A 23475-nucleotide genomic window follows, 5' to 3' on the forward strand; every position below is an offset into this window, starting at 1 on the left:
GATGTATGCCCGCCGTACCGTAGTACGGCGGGCATACATCGGCGCTGCGGAGAGGAGCAGGGAATGAGCGCTGCTCACCCCCGCCCCTCTCCTTAGGAACATACAGCGCACGGCGCCGTATCACGGGAAAAGATAGGACATGTGCTGCACCGTACCGCTCCCGTACAGGGCCGTGAGCCCATAGAAGTGTATAGGGGACGTATATCGGCCGTATATACGCCGGCCGTATAAATGTCCCCCATACATGTGTGTGGATGTAGCCATAGTTCAGACAAGAGAAGCAGGTCTCAATCACCAATGCAGTTAGAGGCTTTATTAGGTGAACGGGTTCCAGAGTGTAATGTCAGAGGCTTGAGAAGGCACTCTGAAGCTCGGAACGGACTGACCCAACCTCAAGTCAGTACCCGTTCACCGAATACAGCCTGGAAATGCATTGGTAAGTGCTGCTTTGTTACTCTTGTATCTTTTTACTGGCCCCAGCTGAGCATTGCCATGTCTGACCAGTCGGGCCAGCAGTGTATTGGAGGCCTGCAGTCATACCAAATGAGTATATAAAATTCAATGCAGTTTGTTGAGATTCCTCCAGTATTTGCCCATTATTTTTTTAAATAATTTTTTTACAGATTTTTTTTTATCTGTTATTCACCATTTGTGGTTTGTTTAGGAGGCGGCATAGATTACATATTAGGGGGTTGTATATTTTATAACTCCCAAAAGCCAATGATTAGTGACTTTTTATCTTTTCCTTTTGTCTTCAACACAGTAATTTGCTACTTGTAAGAGCAAGAGGGCATGTTCAGCTACTTATGGTCCAAAAGAATGAAGAAACCAAGAACTAGTTACTATATGTGTGATGTGTAACTCATCCACTGATCTAGGCACTAAAGTTTAAATAACATGCTTCATTAAAATATTTTTAATGATATAGAGAATTTCTAGTGACATTTTCTAAAACATTTTCTTATATTTTCTTTTACTGTGTCATGTATCGAGTGGGCACAAGATGGCGCCCATAACTCTTAGATTGTGTAGGAAGCATGTACCTCTTTTAAAGAGTAAGGGGGAAGATCCAAACAGTTGTAATGGTCTTCAATACTGTGTGAATAAATTAGTAGAAGTTCCAATTATAAAAAAGTAAAGTTGTCAAGACCTGGATTGTAACAGTATTGTTGCTTTGGGTTATGATGAACAACGTATGTTGTGAAAAATGCAAGATAGGTGGTTGGCTGGCACTATCATTCAATGAAGGTTGGGTATCGGAAAGTGATATTTACCTATAAAAGAAAACTTCTAATATATTTGTATACATTTTAACAATCCTTTCAATGCAAAACAAAAGGTTGTACATGCAGTTGATAATTCAATTATTTAATAAAATTGCTTTAATAACTAAAAATAATTCATCCGCTTTATGTTTTAGTTCACAAGTGTGATATCAGAACCATCTACACTTATATAGGATATTGGGAAATATATAGGTCAAAAATTCTCCTAGGATAATATAGTCAGTCCCCAGGTTACATACTAGATATGTTCTTTTGGTTTGTTCTTAAAGGGGTATTCTCCCTGGACATTGACATTTAACTGAACTCATCTGACACATATAAAAGTTTCTTTAATTGAATGTTATGGAAATAATCTATCTGTGTCAAGATAATTTACCATAAATGTATCCATGTTGTCCCTTTGTAACAAGATTGTTGTACTTGGATTTGACCACCACTGCTGGGAGTGGTCAGCAGTGAAATGGTTGGGAGTTACTGTATGTCCCACAAGCGTCCTGTGTAAATGAACACTGAATCCAGGTGGTTAGGCAGGACTCAATAGCGCCACAACTACAATAGTGCGGGTGGTCATATTCAAAACCAAACTGTCTTGTAGGTACAGCATGGCTACATTTATGGGAAATTAGCTTCAAACGGGTAAAAAAAATGTAATAACATGCAATTGAAGAAATGTATGTATTTGGTTGACTAATTACTATATATACTCGAATACAAGCCGCCCTGAATTTAAGTCAAGTTACTTAATTTTACCACAAAAAAAACTGGGAAAACCTATTGACTCGGGTATAAGCCTAGGTTGGGAAATGCATTGTTCACAGTCTCCAACCAGTAAATAGCTATTCAGCCCCCTGCTCCCGGTATAAGGCTAGCCAGCTCCCTATCCCCCAGTATATAGCCAGCTAGTCCCCAGTATACAGCCAGCCATCCCCCAGTATATAGCCTGTCGGCCCATGCCCCCCAGTACGTAGCCATCAGCCCCTGCCCCAGTATAGAGCCAGCACTTGCCACAGAATAAAGCCAGCCAACCACCATTATTTAGCCAACCACCAGTATATACAAAGTCAACCCCCAATATAAAGCCTGTCAGCTCATGCCCCCAGTATATGGCCAGTCAGCCCTTGCCCCAGTATATATCAAGACCCTTTCCCCAGTATTTAACTAGCTTCTGCCTTACCCCAGTATATAGCCATCTTGTCCCCACTATTTAGCCAGCCCCCTATCCTTACTATATAGCCAACCCAGTTTATAGTCATCCCCTGCCCCAGTATATAGCCAGCCAGCTACAAGCCCCCTGTCCTCAGTATGTAGCCAGCCAACCCCCATTATATTGCCAGCCTGCCCCCAGTATGTCCAGCCTGCCCCCTGCTCCCAGTATATAGCCAGCCAGCCCCCGCTCCAGTATATAGCTAGTCAACTCGCCCCAATATATAGCCATCCAGACCCTGCCCCAGTCTATAGCCTTCCAGTCAGTACCCCAGTATATAGCCACCCCTTGCCCTTAGTATATAGCTAGCCAACTCTTGCCCCCCAGTATATAGCCAGCCACCCCCCATTATATTGCCAGCCAACCCCTAGAATATAGCCTGCCAACCCCCCTGTCCCCAGTATATAGCCAGCCCCCGCCCCCAGTATATCAATAGTCAGTACATTCCCAGGAAATAGCAATCCAACCCACCCCCAGTATATAGTCATCCAGCCCCTGCCAAAGTATATAGCCATGCAGTTCTCTGCCCCAGTATTTAGCCAGTCCACCCGTCCCCAGTATATAAAAAGTAAACCCAAAACTCACCTTTCTGATGCTCCCGCTCATCCTGGTGGAGAACACACTATGAAGACAGCCTCTTGTTGTCATCATAGTGTGTGCACCTACAGCAACAGGTCCTGCACTGGCCACACACACACTATGATGTCAGAGGGGCTTATTCGAGTATACAGGGTAAATTGAATGTGAATACCCAGATGAGAATAGCCCATTAAAGGACATCTATCACCAGTTTACTGGTGGTATAGTGTCCTTATCAGACTGCTTGTTCAGTCTAGGCAATGGGCGGAACATTTTTAACACTTTTTTTGCATCAGTTTTTTGCATCCAGCAGGAGGAGGCTTCCAGCAGGGGGCATGCATAAATTAAAAGCCGGGGAAGCTGTGAAAAACTCGGGCACCGTCAGCCTGAGCACCCCCACCTGTTTTACAAAGTTATTATCTCATTAATAAAGATGCAAGAAAATGTGTTAAAAATTATCCCCCCATCTAGTAGTAGATGACCTTTAAGTTTATTTTGTAGGTGTTACTCCAGATAATAATTTTTTTGGTCTCTGTGAAAATTGGATTTAAATAATTTTGGGTTGACAAGGGAACAATTATGAACAATGAACTTAATTTCTGACACCTTGCAGATGATCATTGCAGCCTTGGACTAAATGTCAGCATATTACAAGCATCCAGAGAATTTTCAAAGAGGTTACAGTAGGCAGAGACGTTCTGATTGTGACTAGTGGTGTTCTTAAGTCGGTGACTTTTGACATCATACTTTTGATATTGTTTGAAAGGTCCAGTAGTAATATGTAAACCTTTCAATTCTGTTCACACTTCCTCCCCAAACCCTGCATTTATATATACCGTATATTCCGGCGTATAAGACGACTTTTTAAGACAGAAAAATCTTCTGTCTAGTCTGGGGTCGTCTTATACGCCGGTAATCGCGCCCGCCCGCCGTGTATTCGCGGTGGTCGGGTTGCGCTGCATGGAGAGGGCTCACGGGCTGAGCCCTCTCCATAGCCGGTAAGTCTTTGCTGCATATTGCAGCAAAGGCTTACCGGTAACACCCGCGATCGGTGCTAGCATACTGTAGTATGGCAGTATATGATAGGATCGATCAGACAACCTAGGGTTAAAGTACCCTAGGGAGTCTGAAAAATAGTAAAAATAAAAAAAAGTTAAAAAAAAAATTATAATAAAAAAACCTAAAATTTCAAATCACCCCCCTTTCCCTAGAACTGACATAAATATAAATAAACAGTAAAAATCATAAACACATCAGGTATCGACGCGTCCGAAAATGCCCGATCTATCAAAATATGATAACTGTTTTTCAATGCGTTTAACCCCGTAACGGAAAATAGCGCCCAAAGTCAAAAATGGCACTTTTTTGCCATTTTGAAAAATATAAAAAAAATCTATAAAAAGTGATTAAAATGTCGTACAGTCCTAAAAATGATATCATTGAAAATATTATCAAATTTTGCAAAAAATGACACCACCCACAGCTCCATACACCAAAGTATAAAAAAGTTATTAGCACCAGAAGTTGGCAAAATCAAAAAAATAATTTTTGTACAGGAGGTTTTCATTTTTGTAAATGTATGAAAACATTATAAAACCTATACAAATTTGGTATCCCCTTAATCGTACCGACCCAAAGAATAAAGTAAACATGTGATTTGGGGCGCTCAGTGAAAGACATAATATCCAAGCCCACAAGAAAATGGCGCAAATGCGTTTTTTTCACCATTTTCATTGCATTTGGAATTTTTTTCCCGCTTCTGAGTACATGGCATGGAATATTTAATAAAATAAAAATTTAAGGTACAGTATGGTAACATTTACAGTAAAATGGACGATGGTAATGTTGTTGTTGTATGCCTTATGTTTATGAGCGACAGTTTTCCTGCTATATACCTGCATGTCATAAGAATTTAAATTAAAAAAAGGACCATGTTAAATTCAAATCTGTTTTTTTTTTCATTTTTACCGGTGTTTTGTATGCGTTGGAAAAGGGGTAGTCTTATACGGCGAATATATCTTAAACTCTATATTTTAACAGTAAAGTAGGGGGGTCGTCTTATACATCAGGTCGTCTTATACGCCGGATTATACGGTGTATATATATATATATATATATATATATATATATATATATTTATTTATTTATTTATTTATTTATTTATTTTGAGGTGAGAGGTTTTGTTTGTGAGAACCATTAATTGTTATATAGGCAGATGAAAGGTGCACGTCTGCTCCATCCGGGCTTCAGTCCTCGGTTTCTGTACAGCCCACAGGTACAGCTCACAGGGCTTGTTAGTGCCTGATTTAGACTGCAGGCCAGAAGCAGTAGGTGAGGAACTACCCGGAGAGCTGAAGGAGGGACCATGTTGACACAGGTAACTGAGTCCCTCCTGACATTCTGCTGTGCCCTGTGCATGCATAGAGTGATTCCCCACAATATATATACTGGCTTATATTAGGATAATTAAAATAACAAAATGCAGTATTTATTTATGTGTTTACATGTGCTGCAGATACTTTGTAACAAATAAATACATCCATGCAGAGGATCTAAATATTCTAACATATTGAAACAGGTCCATGTCAGTAATAGAAAATAAAAAACTGTAAAACCTTTGTTACTCAAACACTCATTGGATGTTGAGTACTGTATAGGTATCAAATAACTGAATAATGGTAAATTATACAGGGATCAAGATACATCGGTCCATTTTTGAGACTAAATGGTGGTTAAAAAACATCATTCATGTTGACATGTATCAGTGTGTCTATCTTCGACATATGTGTTATGTGGACAAATAGCCACATGTATTAACTTTAATTGTCTTATTTTTAGTGATTTTTGCTGCGAATATAGTTTTGAAAGTTATTAACCTTTTACTTTACTTTCTAGGTATAATTTTCTAAAAATTTTGTGAAAATATGGTATGTTGTTTAAAACGGATGCAATCATAAATTTATTCTAAAATGATGCAGTAATTGGGATAGTTATATCTTGGGGTGAAATTCTGCAATTTGGCTGTAATCTGTGCCATACCTCAAAATTCATCGAGGGACACAAAATTTAAAACTATGTATTAAAGTATTTTCATAGCCTATATTTGAAGTATGTGTTGTATTCATAGATTTCTTTAATTAATTCTTTATTTATATAGCGCACATTTATTTATTCAGCGCTGCACAGAGCTTGCCAATCAGACCATCATAGATATTTCTCTGAAAGTGAAAACACCTTACTCTTTATAGTTCAACTAGATATACTTTGCCCTTTGTCATGCAGCCTTATACCATAAATTTCCCATAGATGCTTGCAGAATTTTTTTGGTAAACATGAGAAATACTGCATTTCATGCTTACCATGGATTTTTCTTTCGGAGGTTCACTGGATGCACTAGTTAAACTTTAGCAAAGTCATGTTTATGGGGAATTCATTGTAGAGTCCAGCATGGGTCAGACAGCCTGTTTTTCTTCTTGTTCCTTATTTTGCTGACTACAGATCTTGGGTTCTACACAGATGAGAGAAAAACAACAGACAATGACCGTATCATGGAACAGATTCCCTTTCCTCTCTGTTATATTAAGTATTTTCCATGCCTTTAATGAATGTGTAATAGGCACTGTCTTGTAATTAAACATTATTACGGAGTTATTCTCTGTACCTGACGTGAACACTGTTACTGCATTAGTAGAAACTGTCTAAAATTTATATGCTTATGCAGTTTAAAGTTTATAGTTTTTTTTTAAGTTTTCCCTACCATACTTGCACAGTTTAGATTGTAACTTTAAAGTCTTATACATTAAACCGTGACCCTCGCTATAGTAGCAAGATCCTACTATATATCATGAATGATCAGAATAAAATACTCCTCAATAAGCAAACTAAAAAAACATGTTTTATTTTAAATAGTCAATTTCCAAAAAGGAAATATTAAGTTTGCAATACTATGGGTCTGACTTGCTTATGGCAGCCTGTGTTCTATAAAGACAGGTTCTTTTGAAACAAGCTGTGTAAACTGACAGCTTTTTTTTAGAGACCGTGATTTTCCTGTCCATATAAAAGAGTACCGGTATTTTAGTAGGTGCATAGTAAGATCAATTTATTTCCATAATAATTATGTTATGACTTTGGTTTGGTTATGCACAGAAAATGACTGTGATGCAGTTATTTGACATGTGCTTTAGGCACAGGTGTGTTATTAGTTAACATTGAAATGTGTTATTATTGACCTTCATTAGAAGTCTTTAACCCCTTAAGGACGCAGCCATTTTGCAGGTTAAGGCTCAGCCCGATTTTTTTGGATTCTGACCTGCGTCGCTTTATATGGTTATAACTTTTGAACACTGTTACTTATCAAAACGATTCTGAGATTGTTTTTTCCCCACATGTTGTACTTCATTTTAGTGGTAAATTTTGGCTGATAAGTTTTGCGTTTATTTAAAAAAAAAAAGAAAATATGATAAATTTTTTGAAAAATTTGCCATTTTCGAAATTCAAAATCATTGCGTTTCCAGGCAGATAGATTTACCACCTAAATAAGTTGCTGAATAACATTTCCCATTTGTCTACTTTACATTTTCATAATTTTTGATATGTCTGGATAATTTATTTTGATGTCACGCGGCTTACAAAAAGAATATCGCTTTTCCGGATTTTCAGAATTGACTATTTTGGGGATAAATACAGTTTGGAATGAAATTTTACATATTTAGCATCAAAACCCCCTATATAACCAACCCATTTTCAAATCTGCACCCCTCAAGCTATCAGAAACAGCTTTTACGAAGATTGTTAACCCCTTGAGATCTTCATAGTAATTGAATCAAAATGGAGGTGAAATTTAGAATGGTCAAATTGTTCCCTTATACGTTCATTTAGCACTAAAATTTACACATTTCCAAAATATAAAAAGAGAAAACCCACCATACAATTTGTTCTGCAATTTCTCCTGAGTACAAAGACCCCCCACATGTGGCCGTTACTTGTTTTATGGGCGCACAGCGAGACGCAGAAGGGAAGGAGCGCCCTGCAGCTGCCAGGATTTTAGTTTCCTCATTGGCCCCTTTTGAAGGCTATAAAATTTTCGCTTTTGCGTTATTGGGGCCATGTGATGCCATTTTTTTTGCGCGATGAGATGCTTTTTCCATTGTTACCATTTTGGGGTTGGTATCACCTATTGTTGAAAATTTAGGAACTTTTTTTGAGGGCAGGAGTAGAAAAGCATCAATTCTGTGCTGGATTTTTTACTTTTTTTTTTTTGGTGTTCACCGTATAGACTAATAATCCTGTTATCTTTATTCTATGGGTCGATACGATTACGGGGATACCAGACTTGAATATATTTTCTTACGTTTTACTAAATTTGTCAAACAAAACCCTAATGTGGGGAAAAATCTATCATTTATGTATTGCCGTCTTCCAAGTGGCATAACATTGTTACTTTTTTGGCTACGGAGCTGGTTGATGGCTTATTTTTTGCGGGACATGTTGTACTTTGCACCAGTATCATGTCGGAGTACACATGGTTTTTTGATCGCATTTTATAGCATTTTTTGTGGGATTGAATAGCTAAAAATCATAATTTTTGGAAGGTTTATAGCAGTTTTTTTTACGGCGTTTATCGTGGGGGTTCAATAATGATTTACTTTTATTCTACGGGTTGTTACGGACGCGGTGATACTATATATGTGGGGTTTGTGTTATGATTTAGACTTTTTTTTTAGTTATATGTCTCTTTATATGTTTTGGGGGTTTTGGGCATTTTTAGTGATTTATTACTTTATTTTTTTATTGAATAACATTTTTTTTTTTACTTTTTCACTTTTATACCATGGGACATGAACAAGAAATCCTCTGATTGCTTGTTCATGATAATATTCTGCAATACTCATGTATTGCAGAGTATTATCAGTGTCAGCCTATGCACTTGCATAGGCTGGCACTGTGCCAGTAAGATGACGTCACAGACGCCATCTTACCGGCAATTCTTGCAGGTAACTCTGGGGTCCAGATCGGACCCCAGAGTTGCTATAGCAACGATCGGCGCCCCCCGAAAACGGTTCGGGGGGGCCGATCGTGGGGGAAAGACCCCCCAGAGGCATGTTAGATGCCGCGGTCGCGCTGACCGCGGCATTTAACGGGTTAAGCACCCGCGATCGGAGTCAACTCCGATCGCGGGTGTTACACTGGGGTGCCGGCTATCAGTCACAGCCGGCACCCCGTGTTTCCCGATGCCGGTTCGGCTCAGATCTTGAGCTGAACCGGCATGGGCTCAGCGTCCGATATATCGGACGCTGAGCGTTAACGGGTTAATAAGTGTGTCACGGGTGTTCCAGCGACCCACTTACTTGTCCCCGCTCCTGAATCTCATCCTCGCTATGTGCGCGCGTGTCCCCATGTCCTATGGCACGCGCGCGTAGACTTCAGGAAATTTAAAGGGCCAGCACACCATTAATTCTGACCATTTTCCCAGAAGGCTATTTAAACCTGCCTCTCCCATCACAACCTGCCAGATCTTTGTGCCTCTCAGCCTTAGAAAAAGCTCCCCAGTGATCTTCCTGCGTTCCTGTGTCTCCTACGCTCCTGTGTCTCCTGTGTCTCCAGCGTTTCTGTGTGTTCCGTGTATCCTGCGTTCCTGCTCCCATGTGTTCCTGGTCCTGTGTTCCTGTGTATCGTGCGTTCCTGCTCCTGAGTTCCCGTGTCCTGTGTTCCTGTGTGCCAGTGTTCCCGTTCCCATCTGAGTTCCCATGGACCTCCTGTTGCTGACCCCAGATTGGACTTGAGGTTGCATCTCTGCCGCCTTCCCTGACCCTGCGCCTGGACCTGACCCTGAGACTGTTTCCTGATAGGGTACCTCGGCCACCACTACAGGCTAGTTACACCTGTGGAACGACCTGGTGGTACCCTGCCACAGCACGTACATCCCGATTTGCGGCATGCTCTGGTGAAGACCAGGTGCCACTTAGACTCCGGTCCTAGGTGTCGGCTTGTACCACCTCCTGCGGTAGTCCAGTGGATCCACGCACCCTGAATCCTGACAAAGATTAAATATGTTTGTAGAGAAGATAAAACAATAATCCAAAGTTTATCTCTTGTAATATGAGCCACAAAAAACTGTCTAAAACACCCTGCACCACATTTATAAACAGATTTGAAAGAGTTTGAAGACATTTTAGTGACTGATGTGCCAAAAGGGGCATGGTCTCTGTAAAAAATTCAACATAAAATGTGTGATCTTTGTGCACCAAATAACAGGAGATGCAAAGTACGACTACACAGTCTATACAACCACAAACTATGATAGATAAATCAGACACCATGATAAATCTGGCACAGCATAAAACTGTCCATCTAACTTTGCACTGTGTCGCTTTGAGACACTTTTTGCCCCAATATCTTCACGGATCAAGATAGTACAAAGAGCATCCTGGTTTCTATCTGATTATTAGTCATATGGAAGCCATTTGGTTACTGACAAGTTTTATCATTAAATTCCCTGGTAAAATAATATATTTTCTGAGAAAAATATCATGAACAATTATGCCACCCACATTGCCATGTCACTCTTTCACTTTTTCATTTTATTTGTCTGCCCCTTTGTGTAAACACAACGGGTAAAATATTGAAGTATTTTACATGTAAATATATTTCTAAAGGTGGTATTGACATGAAATCTTCACAAGATTTCAGTAAAAACTCATTTAACCCCTTAACGCTCTGCGCCGTAGCTCTACGGCGCAGAGGTATAAGGGATGTATGAAGAGGGCTCACGGGCTGAGTCCTCTTCATAAAGAGGTGGGGGTTGTTGCATATTGCAGCAAAACCCCACCGCTAATAACCGCGGTTGGTGCTTGCGGCGATCGGTTGCCATAGTAGCCTCGGGTCTTCGTTTGAACCGAGACTATCTGGCATCTGCAGTTTCGTTACAATGAGCCAGTGGCTCATTGTAATGAATGTGCTGCAAAAATGCCATATATTGCAATACAGAAGTATTGCAGTATATGGTAGGAGCGATCTGACTATCTAGGGTTAATGTACCCTAGATGGTCTAAAAAATAGTGAAAAAAAAAGTTTAAAAAATAAAAAAAATTAATAAAATATTAAAAATTCAAATCACCCCCCATTTGTATGAAATTACCAATGCATATAAATTGACGCCTATCTATTTTGTTTGCATGCATTTTCATGGAAATCGTATGATTTTATAAAAATATTTGGGATTAAGGATTAGAAATTAGACCACAATGTAGTAAAGTGGTTTGTGGGACAATATTTGAGCTTTTTTCATTTTTGTTTAACTTTTTTTTTATTTAGAGTTACTATTTGAAACCAACTTGCCATTTAGAAATGGGGATATTTACAATACATTATCACTGGTTTAGGGGCAAATTAATATAAACAACTTTCCTCTAAATTATATTCTCAAATAATATTGAAGTTTGAGGTCAAATAAGTTGGAGTTATATCTTATGGAAAACAAATATTTACAATTTAAGACTTGATTTTCTTTCGGAGTGCTAACATTCTGATGGGATTTGAAAGACAAGCTTTATGTGTTTCCAAACATTTCCAAACAAAACAGTGTTTATTACAAGAAAAAATAAAAACTACTCTCAAAGGAAAACAATAAAAAAATGCATCTTTAGCTTAATTAACTGTTACCACGATGTCTTAATGTTATCGTGTAAAACTCTAAGAAATGTAAGCAGTTGTTGATGAATGTTTAGAGGTTTAAGAGTTCTTTGTTTAGAATTGTGTTTGTTTGGCTTGTTTTAAATACTCTGCCATCAGAAAATGTCTTACGGCTGTTTTTTGGAACCCCTTTTCCTCAGGCTGCTATCCCTGTCCTGGGCCAAATATGAATCCTATTGCTCTTGGGAGTCGCTGGCTTGCATATGCGGAAAATAAGGTAAGAGCTGTCTAGCTGATTGTAAAGTATTAGCTGTGACTTAATGGAACTAAGTTCAAATTGAAGTGTTTCCTTGGGACGCATTGGACCTGCTGATTTATAGCAATAATCACTCTACTTATTTTAACTGTACATGCACTCACAGTAAAGTAAACAGATAAGTATTTGTACCAGCAATGTTAGCAGCCACAATAGGGCCCTGGTTAGAAATAAAGTTTGAGTCCTCAATAATATGGCTACATTGTTGAGGTCTCAAACTTTATTTCTTACGAGGGTTTATCATGGATTATCATTCGAGATATTATTACATTGGGAAGCGTGGCACTCATAAAACTAAAGAGTGAAAGTATATTAGACTAACCCTAAAAAAATTGTGGGCGCTTCAAAAAGCAAACCTAAATAGAGCTCTGGTGTCCAAAACATAAAAGACAAAGTGTTAACAAATTGTTCACAGAAAAAAATAGTTTTGCCGTTATAAATCTGTAAAAATATATAATAAATCATATGTACCATACCAAATTGGTATCATTAAAAATATTTCTCAACACAAATTAAAAAAAAAAACAAGCCCTTATGTGGGAATGGAAAGAAAATCAATGGCTTTTAAAATGCGGAGATGAAAAATATGAAATTGAGATTTTATTATCTTATTCCTTAAATGATTATGCTAAATAACTTTTGATGACTGCAGTTTTTATAAATTACAGAGTACTTTACAGTAACATATTATTTTATTGGTCACGTAGGCCGTAAGCAACTGGGTTATTAAAACCAACTTTATATACTGTATTGAATGGATTTAAAAGTGAGGCTATGTCTGTACATGGTGTAACTGCTTGATAACATTGTAGTGTTCAAAGGAAACAATAGATTATATTTGGTTTCCACGTTAAAGGCAAGCTTTATATGCATATAATTATTTTACAGTGACTGTATAATGGCAGTTTTTTTAGGTGTGTTTACCTCTTATTGTTGAGTAGAAACCTGTGTTACTTCGAGAATGGTCCCAATATTCACTAATCAGACGATTGTTTCATGTTTCTGATTGAAGTAAAGCCAGCAGCCATTTGTGTGGGTGGTTTTCTGCCCAGACTATGATGCTTCCTGTGTTACTCAGTTTGCCTGAAGTGCATCCCAGATTTTCTCTCCACCAGTCATTCATATTTTTGGCCCATAATACAGATTCCTTTCTCTCCAAACCTCACCCGGCCAATAGCGTGAAATTTGTTTCAGTGCCACAGTTGTATACATGTTTGTTCACATCTGTAATTAATTTCTCTTAAGGGATGGAGACATGCAAGAAAAGCGGATATAAATGTTGTTTTTGACATCATAAACATATCATCTCACAGACTCTGCCACACGTATACAATTGGTAGTATTGTGCAAGGGCTTAAGGATTAGAGACACATCAGAAAAGTATGCCGCTGCCACTTACTAAAAAGAAAACCAGAAAAGTCTGGAATTAAATGGAAAGTCTTGAGATAATTCATTGAATGTTATATTTGAGCTGCTTGGGGAATTTCAACAATACATTTTAGCAAATTAAAATATAAACTTTATTTCTTGTGATGAGTTTTTAATTTTGTTTCTCTAACAACTATTCAACACCAAACTGCTCTTAGCTGACAACCAATGGAGCAAGCCATTTTCTAAAGTCAAAAATTTTCTACTTAAAAGTAGAGTAATTTTATTATACATTTATGTCAAATTTCAGTTTATACTACGTTTCTGCATTAACTAAATTTGTTTCACATTACTTAAACAAAAACTCATAAATCAAAGCATATAGAATTGGGAGGGTAGTGGTAATTTATTTAACACAGTTAACAGTTCAAAGGCTAGCACGTAGTAATACTTTTCTTCTGTTTTTGTCTCAGTAAGGTCCCTTTCCCACAAATGCTTTTTTTCGTCTTAGTTCTGTCTAGATTTGACAGTACTCAGACATAACTCTAAAACATTTAAAGTCTATGGTGCTATGTGCACATCCAGTATTTTGTATTGACCAATGGGCTCTGCCAAATTGCAGTGCATACTATTCTAAACCAAGTCATCCATGAAACTTGGCCATTGAAGTCAATGGATGCACTCTAGGAAATTTGTAAACTGCAGTCACACTGTTGTGTTGCAAATTTTGATTTTTATTTTATATTATGCAAACATCCAAAATGTAACATTTCGATCAAGCAATTGAACTTGCTGTATGATACAGTATAGATCTGAGTTAGGAAGACATATACATATTCAAGGTCTATTTACATATGTACAAAAATTACATATATATAGTGTAACAGAGCTGATTACATCTCTAGAGAAATAGATTGGTAGTGAGGTTCTGTTAACATGAAGTTTATCAAAATCATAGCAATGTTATAAGTAGCATATTCTAGTAGCATATTATCTCATATTGTCTCATAATATCTGATAGCGTATATCGTAGCATATTATATAGGTAGGTAAAATCACAGTATGCATCACAGTGTCATACTGCTATATCACAGTATTGTCACAGTATTATATCCCACAGCATGATTATATCTGTGTCTGAATTGTGTCCAAATGAACAGGTGGTCACACGGCATGCCCATTTTTGATGCAGGTTGGATCACATAAGGTATTATATATTGGTGTAACCTGAAAAAGATGCAAAAACAGCTTACCAGTTTGTATTGGAGTAGAGGGGCAAGGCTTTCATATAGCAGTTCGGCTCAGGGTTGTAGGAATGGTGGTCTAGAGAAAGGCACTAGTCTCCCTCTGTCTGGCTAGTTATAAACCCATTGTCGTGCCGGTGGGTGGAGACTTCTGGTTCCAGACTGGAAGTTGTTATGTTTGCGTTCCACTATTGTTTCTCAGCGCTGGAGCGTGTCAAGCGGGGGGACAGCTGGTACATAGGTTGTATTGCTGCTATAGCTGTCACACTGTGTTCTAAAAGGTGGGAGGCAGATATTTGAGTAGGTGGTAAAGTTAGATAAAAAGGTACAAAATATCATGGGGGGGGAGGGGGCTATTGCAGGTGGGATGATAACTGTCCGGAAATTAAATAGTGGAAAATGAGGTATAAATGCGAAAAGTGATACAATGGAAAATGGATCGTAAATCATAGATAAAATGAATGAAAGTAGATATAATGAACAATAAAAACACTGGGGGGGGGATTCCTGCCATAGCAGCGGCATTGAATATTCCAGCTCCTGACATCCCGGAGTGGCCAAGTCTTCCGTTACCTCCACAACTCAGGGCTGCTCTCCCCACCAGGGAGGCCCCCCAGACACTGCGCTCGGCAAGGTCCGGGGAGGGGTGCGGAAGGGCCGTGACCCTGGGCCACCGCCCTCGGAATAGTTCACAGCTGCCTTGATCCTTGAGGCCGTGTCCCTCCTTCATGGTTGGATTTTCTGTTGGGGGGTCTGCCGCCCTGAGACTTGACCTGAAGTGCTGATGAGGCCCCTGGGGGGGCCAGCCCAGAGATCAATAATGTTGGCAGTGGTCCATATCATTAGTAGGTCTCCCTGGGTGGCTTGAAGTCCAATTGCTGCATCCCTCCCTTCCTCTCCTGACAAATGGGGCAGACCACTGTTCCGATTACTGCACCCTCATTTCCAGACTTCCTTTATCCCCAAGACCAAAGGCCCCAAGGGCACAGATGTTTTCCACCCTGATGAGATATGCGATAGCTTCGCATCCTTCTATACCTCCCTGTACGATATCAGGGGCGCTGATGAGTCAGCTTTGCTCCCCTCCCGAGCTGCCCAAATAGACTTGTATGTGTCTGAGACAGGCCTGCCGGCTTTGCCCCCGGAAGTCATTAATTCCCTGGAGCGGGAGATTGATGCAGCAGAGGTCTCTGCAGTGATTAAAGACACACCTGGTGGTAAAAGTCCTGGGCCTGATGGGTTCACCCTGGCCTTATTTAAACAATTTAGAGAACTTATGTCCCCACTGCTAGAAAAAAGTCTATGGTGCTGTATCCTCGGACTCTGGTTTTCCTTCCAGCTGCCTAGAGACCCACATTAGCGAATAACTTTACATCCACATTTGTGAGAGAGATGGGCCTATAGCTGGCCGGCAGCAATGGGTCCTTACCCTGTTTGGGCAGCACACTAAGGTATTGGCAAAGAGATTGGCCCCACATATTCCGACAGTGATACACACTGATCAGGTCGGATTCATCCCAGGCCGTGAGGCCCTTGATAACCTAAATAAAACCATTGTCCTGATGTACCCACCCACAGGGGCGATCCGTTCCCTCCTGTCTATTATCTATTGACGCGGAAAAGGCCTTTGACCGGGTCCATTGGGGCTTCTTGGAGGCAGCACTTAGACAGATTGGATTGGGGCCTAGATTCCTGGGAAAGGTCCTGGCTCTGTACTCCGGCCCTACCGCTAGGGTGAGGGTTAATGGGAACCTTTGAACACCTTTTTAAATAAAAACTGGTACCAGACAGGGGTGCCCGCTCTCACCCTTACTGTATGTCATAGTGATGGAGCATCTGGCTACTGCCATCCGGAAAAATCCCAATATACACGGCATTTCAATGGGCTCCAGACATTTCAAGGCTGCATTGTATGCAGACGACCTGCTGTTGTATGTTTCCCAGCCAAGGATCTCCTTCCCATTGCTTATTCAGGAATTCAAGAGATATAGGGGTCCATTTACTAAGGGTCCGTGTACCGCACAAACGTCGGATATTCCGACGGTTACCGTTTTGCGCCGCTTTTAAAAGGGGATTGTGGCGCACTGATCAAATTTTGGCGCCACCTTTCCTGCGACACAAATCGGGGGGCGGGCCATTGGATGATCCAACGGATTGAGACTGAGTGCGGGAGTTAACATTTGAATTTGTGTTGCAAGCCATGCACTTACAGCCTTGCTTTTTGTACATTTTTCAGGGTGTGCCGATCCTTCTCATTCTGGGTTTTACTTTCGTACCATACGATCCGCCATGCTGCAATTTTTCTGGGGTTCCAAGTGACCTAGGATAGCTAACAAGACACTGGTCAGACCAATGGCAATGGGTGGGGGTGGGGGCTTCCTGACCTTAGATTGTACCACCAGGCTTCTATACTCCTTAGATTACTAGACAGGACGTACAATTCGGTATCCAAACAGTGGGTTGCGCTGGAACAGACATGCTCCTTATCACTTCTCAAATTATTGCCGTGGGTTCCTGCCCCCACGCCCCAATGTGTATGTCAACCCAAGAACGAAAGCAAAAGACATTGTGAGAATGCTGGCTGAAGCTGGTAAGAGCGTACCAGTATCCACAGTGAAACAATTACTGTAAAGGGCTGAAAGGCCCCTCCGCCAGAAAGAAGCCATTACTCCAAAAGATGAATGTTTGCAAATTCACTCATTTGACATTCATTTTTGGATACATCTCACGTGTACTGATAAAACTAAAATGAAATTGTTTGGCAAAAATTTCTATCTTGTCTATTCTGTGTTTATAATGGATGACACCTGGGGTCTTAATAAAGACCCCAAAAACACAAATAAAAAAAAGAAAATAAACACAAATATATATCCCATAAGGTGAACCTCCAAATCTTTGAATTTATGCTTTTTCATTGTATTTCCTTTAGTGTAATGTTGATTTAAAAGTAATCAAAAGGTCATGTAAAAAAAGTTACTGATGTTTGAATATTGTGAAGAAGAAACTTTTTTGAAAGTTACATTTTTGAAAAAAAGTATACAAACATAACAAAAGCTACACAAATTTGGTATGTCCTTGATCATACTGATCCAAAGATTGTGTCATTTGGACCTCACAATGGATTTTCATAATAATGGCCTTTTTTGTCAATTCCACCACATCGGTTCTTCTTCCAACTGATTGACAGTGATTTTTGGTGCCACAATCAGGCTGACTTCAATATCCAGCAGATAGGCCATTTATGTACATCAGAAAGGCTGTTCATATTTAATGACTGTGAAACCCTGTAAAATGTGGCTTTAAAGATTGTACCTCAACTTTTCAGGCATATGTGGAGAGTAGTGATTAAGCAGGTACCCTCTTAACAAATGCACAGTGGTGTGTATCTTGTTTAAAGGGAAGGTGGATCTCATTCAACGTCCCCTTTGACAAAGAGAATTTTAACAACATGTTAGCAATATATTCATAAATTTGTAATTGGGTTAAGAGAGGAACAGCATAGCAGAGCATTATTTCATATGGTCCAGATATTTAATTTGATAAAGGGTGCAATAATTTACTAAAACAAACAAGTCTTTTGAACTGGACTGAGTTGCAGTTCTCAAAACTGTCCATAAGCAACAGTACAGCTGTGTAATTGAATGGAAAACAGACAAAACATTGGCTCTCCAATGAGTGCATTAGACTTTTTTGGTGTTTATTTTTTGGTAACTTTAAATATTTAGTGGTGGTATTTAACCAGATTTATTGGACTTTCCAGTAAACAATTGAATGTCTTTGTGATACAAGAGGTTTCTGGTAGATGCTTATCCTCCTTTATCTACTGAATAACATATATTTGGCTGACTGTACATGCTTACAGGTTCTCTTTAAGATGCTGCTTGCTTTTTTCTTTAGTATGAAAACAGTCATTTTGGGGCCGAGGATCATAGAATACCGTATCATTTGATAAAAGTATAGTTTCTACTTATAGCTATAGCTAGTGTGCCATGTACAATATGTAAGGATGTCTTGTTATATTACTAAGCAGATGTTTCATTCTACTTATAATGACACCCTAATAACCCGAGGACACCCTACACTAAATTACTAATTTCTGTGATTTCTATCATTGCACACCCTTCAGGTTCCTAGTGTAGATGCATAGTATAGTTAAAAAATGATGATTGAGTTCACATTCTTTTGCAGTATTGTTATATCAGAAGTTAATTATGTGATTCTTTAACTTTCTCATGTATTATAAAATGTATTTCAAAAGCACAATTGTCTCCTCTCTCTCATATGAATATCAGTTTCTCACTGCATAATTAAATGCTGTGTAAAAAGATGCCTTTCCAAATACTTCTTTCTGCTAATTCCATTTCTCAGAGGATGCATAAATAAATCAAAATTAGCATCAATTAAATCGAGAAAAATCCCCTGCAAAATCCTCAAGTAAATCAAATATTTAATATTCCACAGACAAAACTAAAGCATGCGATTATGTTTATTTACATGTATTTGTCATAACCGTGCCAGACCAAATCTCCCTCTTGCAACAAATCTGCATTCTTAATGGAGATGTTTTGCTATTAAAAACCAAAGCTGCTCAGGCAACAGTCTGAGTGGCACCCAGAAGATTATTAGGATCGGGATAAGTATCTCAATTAAGCATTTTATTTCATTCTGTGGGAGGAAGAATGCACTCCGTTATATACAATTTTGTATACTCATTTGCAAGCACACTCATTCAATTATCTAAACATCAAAGAGCTTGTGAAAGTATTATTGCATGATGTTTTCTATAATTATTATTCATGAAAATTATCTCTGACTTATCCTCTAGAAAAATAGTTATACAATAAAAAGAGGCTGCATAGGGTATGAAAAAAATCATTGCATGGCTGCAATGTGACCTGTCACATTCTGAACATGTGTCATAAATCAGATCTTACTGCTTCTGAATCTTCATGTCCTATGTATATATAAAAAGAAAATTATGGCAGGGATTAATCATAATTCCTTATAGCGCCTACATCGCTGCACAAAGCATGCCAAATTGGTCCCTGTCCCCATGGGGCTCACAATCTAAACAACCTACCAGTATTTTTAGGAGTGTGTGAGGAAACCGGAGAAAACATAACACCTCTTGCACCAGTGCCATGGCTTCACCACCACTGCATTAGAACCGTTTGCTAGAACTCAAACTAGAACTTTTTTGCCAATGGCATGATATAATTTCTAGGAAACCTGAGGCTTCTTGTAGGAGAATAAGTTAGGGCTCATGCACATGAACGTGTGTGGGTCGTACATTGGCCGATAATACAGACTGCACATAGTGCAGTAGATGGAAGTCTCTGCATTATATGGCAGACGGCACATCCTTGTATTATATTTGTATATAATGCAGAGCATCCAGTCTACTGCACTATGTGCAGTCCTTGGGATCGGGCCACACTATTGCCTATTTCCATGGGCTGTACACATTCATGTGCATGAGCCCTTAATATGTCCAAATAAGGTTTAACAGCTGTGAAAATCACATGCTCTAGTTTAGTCTTTGTCAAGACAGTGCTGTGACGTAGTAATTGTTTTCTTATCTAACTGGAGATTAAAATAGGAAAACTCCTAAAAGTATGTAACAATTCCCTAAAATATTTGAAATAAAAATCCAATTGCAATTGAACCACTGGCAATACTTGCCGCTCTCCTTGCTAGGTTGCTACCATCTAATTAATCCCTTCCCGATGCACGACGGATTAGTACGGCACCCGTCGGGAGCTGGAGGACAGAGAGTGTGGGCACTGCCATTATGGATTAGAGCGCCTCTCCCTGTGAGCTCATCGGGGGGGGGGGGGGGGCAACGCTCCATTGCCATGACAGCCTTGAGTCTTTGTTTTACCAATTTGCATAACTCATTTTATATAGAAATTAAATTGCTAGATTTTTACTAATTGCTAGATGTGGGATCCATCTGTGACTGTTTGGCAGCTCCTATAGGGGATAGTGTGCATCACAAAAACACTTTTTCTTTTGAACCTAGGGTTAAAGTACCCTAGGAGAGCTGAAAAAAAAATAAAAAAAATAATAAATTAAAAAAACATAAAAGTCCAAATCACCCTCCTTCACCTAGAACTGATATAAATAAGCAGTATAAATCATAAACATGTTAGGTATTGCTGCATCCCAAAGTGTCCGGTCTATCTAAATATAATAACTGTTATTACCAGCGTTTAACCCTGTAACATAAAATAGAAATTGTCACTTTTTTGCCGTAAAATAGAAAACGCCACTTTTTTGCCATTTTGAAAAATATAAAAAAAAAATCTATAAAAGGCTACAAGTGATTAAAAGGCTGTACAGTCCAAATATGGTAGCATTGAAAACATCATCAAAAGTCGCAAAAAATTACACCACACACAGCTCCGTACACCAAAGTATGAAAAAGTTTTATAAGCGCCAATATTATAAAATGAAGATTTGAATTTTTGTAAATGGATGAAAACATTATAAAACCTATATAAATGTGGTATCCCTGCGATCGTACTGACCCAAATTTCTAGAGGGCTAACAACTACTTCTATAAGAGATGTTTTCTGCGTAACAAATTGCACTTCAAGGCGTATTTGGACAATGCAGCACACAGGAGCTGCTTGCACCTCACAGATAACGTAAATATTGAATTTATATGGTACTAAATTTTGTTAACCCCTTCCCACACTGCGACAGATATATGCTCCGCAGAGCTATGAAGAGGGCTCACAGGATGAGCCCTCTTTTTACAGAGATGGGCTTTGCTGCATTTTGCCCCAAAAGTGATAAATTACCCCCAAAGTGTTTCCCCACAGAAATTAATAGAAACAGGTTGGCTCAAGGAAATGATTAAACAAATACAATGGGCACTATTAAAATGTTATTCATGTTAGAACCAAAGATAAACTGGAGCCAGTTTAGTTCCTTGTCTGAAATTGTGTGTCTTTTTCTTCTAGAAGAGACCTACAGGTTTTGCTGTTGTCCTATGTCATGTTACTAGGCTACTTGGAAGTCTGCCATCATGGAAAACGAATTAGCATATTTCTTTCCCTGAACTGAAATCACAATATGTAATCCTAATCTGTTGTATGATGATCTACTTCTAGAAGTAGTAATTCAGAAGATGATACTTTGTATAGCTATCCTATTAAAATGAACATGTAGAAAAACACTGGACCATACTCTGTACAACTGCAAACCATATTAATTTTTGTTTGTAACTGTTTGTAACTGTGAGCTTTTCAAGGCTAGGCATGTTATTTAAAGGACACAAATGTTTTAGAAAAGTATTATATTTTTTATTTTATGAGTGTGTTCACATAGTTCGGGAAGTATGTAATATGGATTATATGACATAAAAATCAACATTGGGTAGAGGGAATTCCTGCACTTGATGGCTCTCAATCTAATGTACAGACTTGTCATGAATTATTTAGTAGTATTTATTTATAAGGCGCCAACATGTTCCACAATACAGAGGGAGTCAAAACCAAGGTAATCTTCTGTATGACATTATCTCAATTTTCATTCAATCAGTAATGACATGAAGACCTACAGAAACAAGAGCTTTAGAGATATTCAGATATTCATAGTACAATCAGCAGATCTTTAATATCTTTCTTATGTTAGATGGCCGGTTAATTGCGGCCAGCATATGAAATCATAAGCATTATTTTAGCTGCTTTTCCCTTATGTTCGCTATATAAGCTGTGTTGTCTTTTTTTTACTCTGAATACTTTAAGAATAACTTTTAGATTGTATTATAAGAGTCATTTTATCTTATTGAAATGGTGTCAGGGATTGTATTTTAAGTCATTATTCTTAGTATTTTTCTAATTAGAAAAGTAATACATTTATGAACTTTCATTTTTACAGCTTATCCGATGCCATCAGTCTCGGGGAGGTGCATGTGGAGATAATATTCAGTCTTATACTGCCACAGTTATTAGTGCCGCTAAGGTGAGTGTAAGCGTTTTCTGAATGCAGTCTACTGATCTCCTCATGAAATTTCTGTTTATGATGATATTCTGTAAGGCCATCTGTATGTTACCTGGAAGCAAACACATCGAAAATTTGTCGGGAATTAAAAAAAAAAAATTATATATGGCTGGGAAAGTTAAAAATAATGATATTCTTATATTTACCTCCTCCTCTGTATACAGAGGCCAGTGGAGCCTTACCGGCCATAGCCGGCTACCTACTATAGCATGAATTTGAGGCTGGGCCACAGCTTAATGGGAGCATATAGAGAGGTGAGTATAAGAGGTTTATTATTTTTACAGCCCCCCCCCCCCTCCAGCCATATGTGGAAAAAAAAATATTCATAGGCAACCCTTTCGTTGTAGCTGTTACAATGTAAATTAATATTATTACATACTTTTAATGAATAAAATGCTTGTAGTGGCTCTCTCACAAGTTATATATTTTTGTATTTTAATATAAAACTAGTAATCACTTCATGTGGATATTTTCCATTGAACACATGAGGTATGTAAGTAGAAGTGTGTGTGAACTGACTTGGCTTATTATATTCCCATAAAGACACGATTCTTAAATATACTCAGGATAACAAAATAACACATTATCTAATTCACTGTTATTGACAAAAATGCAACATTTCACAGATATAATTCCAACCTGTCGTTATTAGTCCAGGTGTATACAATTTTGGTTGCCCCTGGATACAACCATAAATCTTCTGACTATGGTGGTCAGGTTTGATCATCAATAGCTTATCATATCTACACACTGCATTGCTCTCTGCATCCTGCATCCTGCATTCCAAGACCAGATCAGACACAGGCACTTCCTTCCAGCAAGCAGAAGTGTGCACAG

At 38.7% G+C, this 23475-nt stretch overlaps 1 protein-coding gene across 7 annotated transcripts in view; it reads left to right on the forward strand.

Annotated features, from left to right (window-relative positions):
• BCAS3 (BCAS3 microtubule associated cell migration factor) overlaps positions 1-23475 on the forward strand; it is an 818800-nt gene that overhangs the window by 146233 nt on the left and 649092 nt on the right. For all 7 annotated transcript variants that reach the window (XM_072136426.1, XM_072136427.1, XM_072136425.1 and 4 more), the window contains 2 exons: positions 11901-11977; positions 22516-22599. In XM_072136426.1, the coding sequence (XP_071992527.1) occupies positions 11901-11977; positions 22516-22599 (161 nt within the window). The remainder of the gene's footprint in view (positions 1-11900; positions 11978-22515; positions 22600-23475) is intronic.

This window comes from Engystomops pustulosus, chromosome 2 (genome assembly GCF_040894005.1).
Source record: "Engystomops pustulosus chromosome 2, aEngPut4.maternal, whole genome shotgun sequence".
Taxonomy (NCBI): domain Eukaryota; kingdom Metazoa; phylum Chordata; class Amphibia; order Anura; family Leptodactylidae; genus Engystomops; species Engystomops pustulosus.